This window comes from Ictalurus punctatus, chromosome 20 (assembly GCF_001660625.3).
Source record: "Ictalurus punctatus breed USDA103 chromosome 20, Coco_2.0, whole genome shotgun sequence".
In the NCBI taxonomy this organism is placed as follows: domain Eukaryota; kingdom Metazoa; phylum Chordata; class Actinopteri; order Siluriformes; family Ictaluridae; genus Ictalurus; species Ictalurus punctatus.
In genome coordinates this window covers 1,951,470-1,957,726 of record NC_030435.2, presented here as the reverse complement: position 1 = coordinate 1,957,726, position 6,257 = coordinate 1,951,470, and the positions used below count along the sequence as shown (strand labels likewise).

Here is a 6,257-nt window from a genome sequence, read left to right as displayed (position 1 = left end):
GACGTACCACTTCTTGTATGCGTACTCCAGGTAGGACGCGGTGAAGCGGAGTTGGTACTCGGTGGCGTATTTGGTGTCGTAAATGGCGGCGGGGAACATCTGCGACAGGTCGGCGGTGAAGGTTCCCAGTTTGTCGGGCAGGTGAGCGTAGAAGCACTGGTACAGGAAGATCAGGTCGATCAGGCCGTTATGGAGCACCAGAGGCTTGTTGGCCCTCAGGAGCTCCACGAACAACGTACGCATGTTCACACCCTGAGGTTCTCCACCCTAAAACACACACACACACACACACACACACACGTTCAGTTTGTTTACCTTCTTGGACAAAAAATGGGAAAGTACTCTTTACCATCCCAAACAGCAACCTGGGAAAAACTGACTGAAAGATTGAGTTTCATTAAACTTTAAACTCTCTCTCTCTCTATCTCTCTCTCTCTGTCTGTTTCCTATTCCCTCTCTCCCTGTATCCATCTCTCTCTCTATCCAGCTCTATCCATCTCTCTCTCCCTCACTGTACCCATCTCTATCCATCTCTCTCGATCCTTCTCCCTCCCTCACTGTATCCATCTCTCTCTCTAACCTTCTCTCTCCCCCTCACTGTACCCATCTCTATCCATCTCTCTCTATAAATATCCATCTCTCTCCCCCTCTCTGTACCCATCCCTATCCATCTCTCTCTATCGTTCTCTCTCTCCCTCTCTGTACCCATCTCTATCCATCTCTCTCTCCCTCTCTGTACCCATCTCTATCCATCTCTCTCTCTAACCTTCTCTCTCCCTCACTGTATCCATCTCTCTCTCTACCCTTCTGTCTCTCCATCTCTCTCCCCCTCACTGTACCCATCCCTATTCATCTCTCTCCATCTCTCTCCCCCTCACTGTACCCATCCCTATTCATCTCTCTCTATCACTCTCTCTCTCCATCTCTCTGTCCCTCCCCAGCTCTCTAACCAACTCTCTCCCCCTCACTGTGTCCATCTCTATCCATCTCTCTCTATCCATCTCTCTCCCCCTCACTTTATCTCTCTCTATCCATCTCTCTCTCTATCCAAACAATCAGCGTCGGGGTGGTAACAGAAACTCCACTTCCTCCCGCTGCCGATCGATTTCCTGTAACAGCGCCACGCGCAGCCTGCGAGCCACTCGCCTTATCGTTGCCCTTGTCGTAGGGAACGCCCTGAGCGTACTGCTTGTTGAAGTCGAAGCCGTGCTGAACGAGGAACTGCACCGACTGCGGCTCGATGACGTACTCCTCCGCACACAGCAGCGTCAGGTTGTACACCTGAACCAGGTACGTACTCTCCGCCTGCAGACCGAGTCAAAGAGCGTTCAGTCACACACAACAGCAGCAGCTGGACGCCGTTTCAAGATAAAACACTCACTTTGCCTTCCAGTTTCTTGTAACAGGCGAGTCCCAGGGACAGGATGGAGCGAGTCCGGGCTGCGTTGCATATCGCTTTATAACGATCCTCAATCGACCTAGCGGAGGAGGGGAAAAAAACACGATTAGTTTATCGTCCAAACGAGGACGCCCGTGTCCCGTCTCGCCTATAAAATGTCGTCTCGAGCACGTGTTTACGGAAAAGACTTTGGGCCAGACAGATTTCTCTCATCGGTTCTCAACGTTAGCTTTATAGCGGCAAGAAACCACGTTTAAGGTTTAGTGGAGAATCGTGGAAATATAGAAATACACACTGCCGGTCAAAGGTTTGTGGACACCCGACTGAAATGTTTCTCATGACCGTAAAAAACCTTTTGATCTGAAGGTGTACGATTAAATGCTTGAAATCTAATATCACCGTTCCGACGTATTCGTTTCTTTCATCAGAAAACATTTTATTTACAAAATAATCTTCTAGGGCTATTATAACTTGTATATTGGGGGGCGGAGCTAATTTCCGGGCTGGAATTTTTTTTTTTTTTTTTTTTTTTTTTTAAACAAAGAGTCTGGCCAAATTTATGACGTGGCAATATTACCAATTGCGTTTTCCCAAAACTATCTTCGAAATTAGATGATTGTTTTTGGGGTCGGGAAACGTTTTGAAAGTTTACATATTGCACCTTTAATACTCACTCTGCTAGAAGAGCTTTCCTCGCTCCAAGACCGCTGAGCTCCTGAAAGCAAAGGACAGAGGAGGAGGAGGAGGAAACGCGTGGTTAGTGAAGGGAAATGTAGAAAAGTGTGAATGATGCACTGAGTTTAAGGCTCACCGTGTCCAGGGCGATAAATGAGGCTGTTTTAAAGGCGAGCACCATAGCAGGCCATAATTCTTTAAAGTTATTACTCTGAACATCTACAACAGGAACAACCAGTGAGGAGCTCATCATTTACTGCTTATTCATGAAAACTAATACAGCACAGACACTAGAGTGATTTGTTTATTATTATTAATTTCAACACCTTGGCGCATTTTAGGATTATAATTACTTATTTTCACTTAAATCTTATTCAGAGGTTTAAAAAAAATAATAAACCAACAACAACTAATAACCGCCTCCACGCGTTGTCTCCATGTGAGTTTCGTTTGTTTGGTCGTTTTTCAAATCCCAAACCACACTTTGACCTCAGAGTGCCCTAGCTAGGGCGCAAAAACACTTCATCTGTACACTATATAGCGCACTTATGTAGGGGATGTGACGCTATTTGTGATTCGTTCTGGGGTCCGAAAGAAAGAAAGCAAGCTACGTTAGACGAGTTCACGTTTTTAAATGAAACAAAAACAGTTTTAAACTGTATTAGTTAACTATGAACATTATAGTTTTACGAAAACGGTAACGAAGACTAATTATGGACGTGGAAAATTAGGAACGTCGTTTAAAAATAATATATATATTTTGCTTCAGGCAATTGGATGAACAACTAACAGTAAGACGTAATTAACATCATCTGTGAAGAAAACACAGGCGCCATTTTGGCTCAAAGAAACTCAGGGTTGCACTTCTTTGCCAAGGCATATTTGTCTTATTTAGATATATGTAATCTGACAAAAGAGTTTGTAATGCGTGTTATTAACTATGAATTTTTTTTAATGCTCTTTAATTTAAACGATTATATGCCAGACAGACAGAATGTAGTCATCTAGTGATGTTTCAGGGTGTTATTAGCTAATTGTTGCTAACCGTTGTATTTTCCTAACTGTTTTCTGGAAAGTTGTATATGATTGGCTAGAATTGCATTCACGCAAGCAGTCCGCCAATCACATAGCATTTCAGAGTACTATCATCCAATCCTAGAGCACGAGGGCGGGATTTGTATGAATACGGGTAGGGTGGGGATATCGCTAAGCTAATTTGACAAAAAAAAAAAAAAAAAAACACCACAATGGGTGGATGTTCTGCTCCGAATTGCTCCAATTCTACAACCATTGGAAAACAACTTTTCCGTTTTCCAAAAGATCCGATTCGGATGAGAAAGTGGCTGATAAACTGTCGACGGGAGTTCGTCCCAACCCCCTGCTCCAGACTCTGCCAGGCAAGTGGAACCATGAGCGGGAGGAAATGTTTTCCAGTCGAGAGGGGAAAAAAAACAAGTAGATGGTGCAGCACGTCAACTCGTCCGCCATATTGGAAAGGTCCAGATTAGCAAATAAGCTAATGCAGGTCTATGGAAAGGACGCGCGTGTGCATTGATCAACCGACTACAACTCGTATTATATTTAACTTCAAAATAAATAACATGTTTAATTTTCAAAATTGCGTTATAATTTTCTACACATCGTAGGTGTTACGGAATATAAATATACAGTACATATAATGCATTGTCAGTGTCTTTATTTTGTGTAGGTTAAATGTTAACTGATTTATTATCATTGTGGACCTACACTTAAGACGTGTTAAGTCACTTCAACAACAGCCATAAATCCGGATTAAAGTTCATCAAAGTGAATAGAAACTCTGTGAAACCCTCTAAATTCAGTTCAACTCGAAATTCATTTTGACCCTTCCAAGATGGCTGCACTGATGACGCGCTTAGCCTAGGCTAATACATTATCTAACTTCCATAATAATGCTCATTCTGTGCTAGTTCTGGGATAAATCTTTTCTTGATGCTTTGCAGGACCATTTTGAGGAGAGCCAGTTCGAGGAGATCGCCAGGTCACCGACAGGAGGAAGGAAACTGAAACCCAACGCGGTTCCCACACTGTTTAACGTCCCAAACCCGCCCTCACCCATCGCCCAACACCCACACTCCGTCCTCCCTCTGAAACTTGACCCAGGTAAAGGGCTTGAGGGAATATAATCTATCTAAAAATGTACTGTATAAATCTGATCTATCAAAGCATCTGATTACGACATTAAAAGCAGGTACGACACACTACGAGCAGCTGAAAAAAAACAATTCTTGTTGTATTCAGCAGAGAAAGATTTGAAGGTCGGGGATCACGGTTACGCTCGCCGGCAGCCCCGAGCCGAGTTCGAGGAAGACGAGCTGCAGAGAGCGGAGGAAGATCGGCCGTGTTCTCTGTGTCAGCACTATAAATCCCAGCTGGAGCAGCAGCAGCAGCACACGGCCAGGCTGCAGAGAGAGGTCAGCTCGTTTACCGGTTTAACAACATAACAAAATCCATCATCGAGTTCGTTTAGGAAAAAAAACAAACAAAAAAAAACTTTCATGCAAACGTCATCGTGGACGAAAGAAGTCTAACCGCACTGTGAGCGGCAGGAGCGACAGCCAATCAGAAGAGACTAAAGAAAACAGAAGTGAGAGAGGGAACGAGTCTGATATGAAACGATAAGAGGAAAATGGATCCAGGTGTGATGGAGTTTTAGTGTGATTTAGCAGATTTTTTTGAGACGCACCTGCATTTCTACAGATCTCTATCTTTTCACTTTTTGTGTTTTGCTGTACTTATTAAGTTTTCATTTTAACCTCCGTCATATCAGACAACTACAGCTCATTTATAACCTTAAAAATCACAAACCCATGCATGGGACGTGTCCCAAACCACATTCTGCCATTCTGTTTAGCCTATTTATTGCTAATAATAATATTATTATTATTATTATTATTATTATTATTATTATTATTAAGTTGAATGTAATATTGTCCATGCTTTTGTTTCTCCATCGTGTAGTTTGTTGCTGTTGTTTTTGTTGTTGCAGGTGGAAGAGATGAAGAAGCGCTTGCACAGGCTCAGCAGGATGGAGAAAGGACTGCAGATGTTCCTGTACGAGGACCAGATCCGAGCTCTGACCCTGACCAAGCGCTCGCGCCGCGCCGTCTGGTCCCACGACACCGTCCTGACCGCCCGGAAGATCCGCTGCGCGGTCGGAGTGAAAGGATACGAGTTCCTGCGAGACCTCGGCTACCCGCTGCCCTCGTACCGGACCCTGTGTAACCGACTCGAACCCAAAATGATGATGAGCGCGAGCATGCAGGAGGATCTGGCAGAACTGGGGATCATCACTGCCTGCGACAGTCCCGACGAAAACGGGACGAGCGATGAAGGACTGATCAGAATGATGACATAAGACTGGCTTGTGTGTGTGTGTGTGTGTGTGTGTGTGTGTGTGTGTGTGTGTGTGTGGTTTATATTTGATCGAACAAACTACCACGACTTAACATATCAGCGCATGGGCTTTAGCAGAACATTGAATTTGTAGATCTTTTTTTTTTTGGTCGTTCTGTTTTGTATTTATTTATTACACCCCAGCGCTGTTCAATTCTGGATTCTGATTGGTCAGGAGGTGTTGATTAATTTCCTACAACAGCAGCTCTGACAGCTCCAACGTTTATATCACAGGTTTATTTATACTGAGTGCGCTCGTTCTGATACGTCCTCCTTTCTCTAGTCTCAGACTTGCACGCCACATAATCCGCCTTGTTGAAGTTTTCCATGAGGAAATTGTTTGTTTGTTTGTTTGTTTGTTTATTTATGTAACATTTATGGAAGGAGTCTCCAGTGTCCAGAGTTAAAGCCGTAACTTGAAATATTTCCGACATCTTCAGGACAGAGAGGAGTTTACGCTTTGGGGTGGGGGGGTGGGGGGGAGAGACGGGCCTAACTTGTCTCACAGACATTAAATGTGACTATAATTGGATAAAAATTGTTTGTTTTAATTCATCAAAAGCGCTGTGGTGTAAGAGGAATAAAACACTTCGGAATGTGTGTTAGTAGGAAGATAGTTCCTGGTGGTAACACTAACTCTGCTTCATCACAATAAAGCATCGTTGATCTATTTAATATATGTATTAACACTCCGCGGCGTGCGTTTTTCCCTTTCTCCAAAACGCCAGACATCGACCAGCCAAATCGT

At 43.8% G+C, this 6,257-nt stretch overlaps 2 protein-coding genes across 3 annotated transcripts in view; one reads left to right on the top strand and one right to left on the bottom strand.

Annotated features, from left to right (window-relative positions):
- Positions 1 to 2,539, bottom strand: part of toe1 (target of EGR1, exonuclease) — a 4,742-nt gene extending 2,203 nt beyond the window's left edge. The window contains exons 1-5 of the mRNA XM_017495632.3: positions 2,211 to 2,539; positions 2,074 to 2,114; positions 1,382 to 1,478; positions 1,147 to 1,305; positions 8 to 267 (exon numbers count right to left, since the gene is read on the bottom strand). Coding sequence (XP_017351121.1) covers positions 8 to 267; positions 1,147 to 1,305; positions 1,382 to 1,478; positions 2,074 to 2,114; positions 2,211 to 2,327 — 674 coding nt within the window. The 5' untranslated portion in view covers positions 2,328 to 2,539. The remainder of the gene's footprint in view (positions 1 to 7; positions 268 to 1,146; positions 1,306 to 1,381; positions 1,479 to 2,073; positions 2,115 to 2,210) is intronic.
- A 68-nt stretch (positions 2,540 to 2,607) lies between these two features.
- On the top strand, positions 2,608 to 5,972 carry si:ch73-382f3.1 (THAP and Tnp_P_element domain-containing protein). Of its 2 annotated transcripts, none has more exons than XM_017495634.3 (4): positions 2,608 to 3,471; positions 4,057 to 4,216; positions 4,358 to 4,527; positions 5,103 to 5,972. In XM_017495634.3, the coding sequence occupies exons 1-4, from the start codon at positions 3,322 to 3,324 to the stop codon at positions 5,469 to 5,471; spliced, it is 849 nt and encodes a 282-aa protein (XP_017351123.1). In that variant the 5' UTR covers positions 2,608 to 3,321; the 3' UTR covers positions 5,472 to 5,972. The 2 variants fall into 2 exon arrangements, with proteins under 2 accessions (XP_017351123.1, XP_017351122.1); XM_017495633.3 differs by having other exon boundaries at positions 2,609 to 3,471; positions 4,355 to 4,527.
- Positions 5,973 to 6,257: the final 285 nt, after the last annotated feature.

Coding starts and splice junctions, on each gene's coding strand:
- si:ch73-382f3.1 (XM_017495633.3), top strand. CDS start 3,322: ATGGGTGGATGTTCTGCTCCGAATTGCTCCAATTCTACAACCATTGGA. Junction 4,217..4,354: donor CCCTCTGAAACTTGACCCAG/GTAAAGGGCTTG, acceptor TGTTGTATTCAG/CAGAGAAAGATTTGAAGGTC. Junction 4,528..5,102: donor CGGCCAGGCTGCAGAGAGAG/GTCAGCTCGTTT, acceptor TTGTTGTTGCAG/GTGGAAGAGATGAAGAAGCG.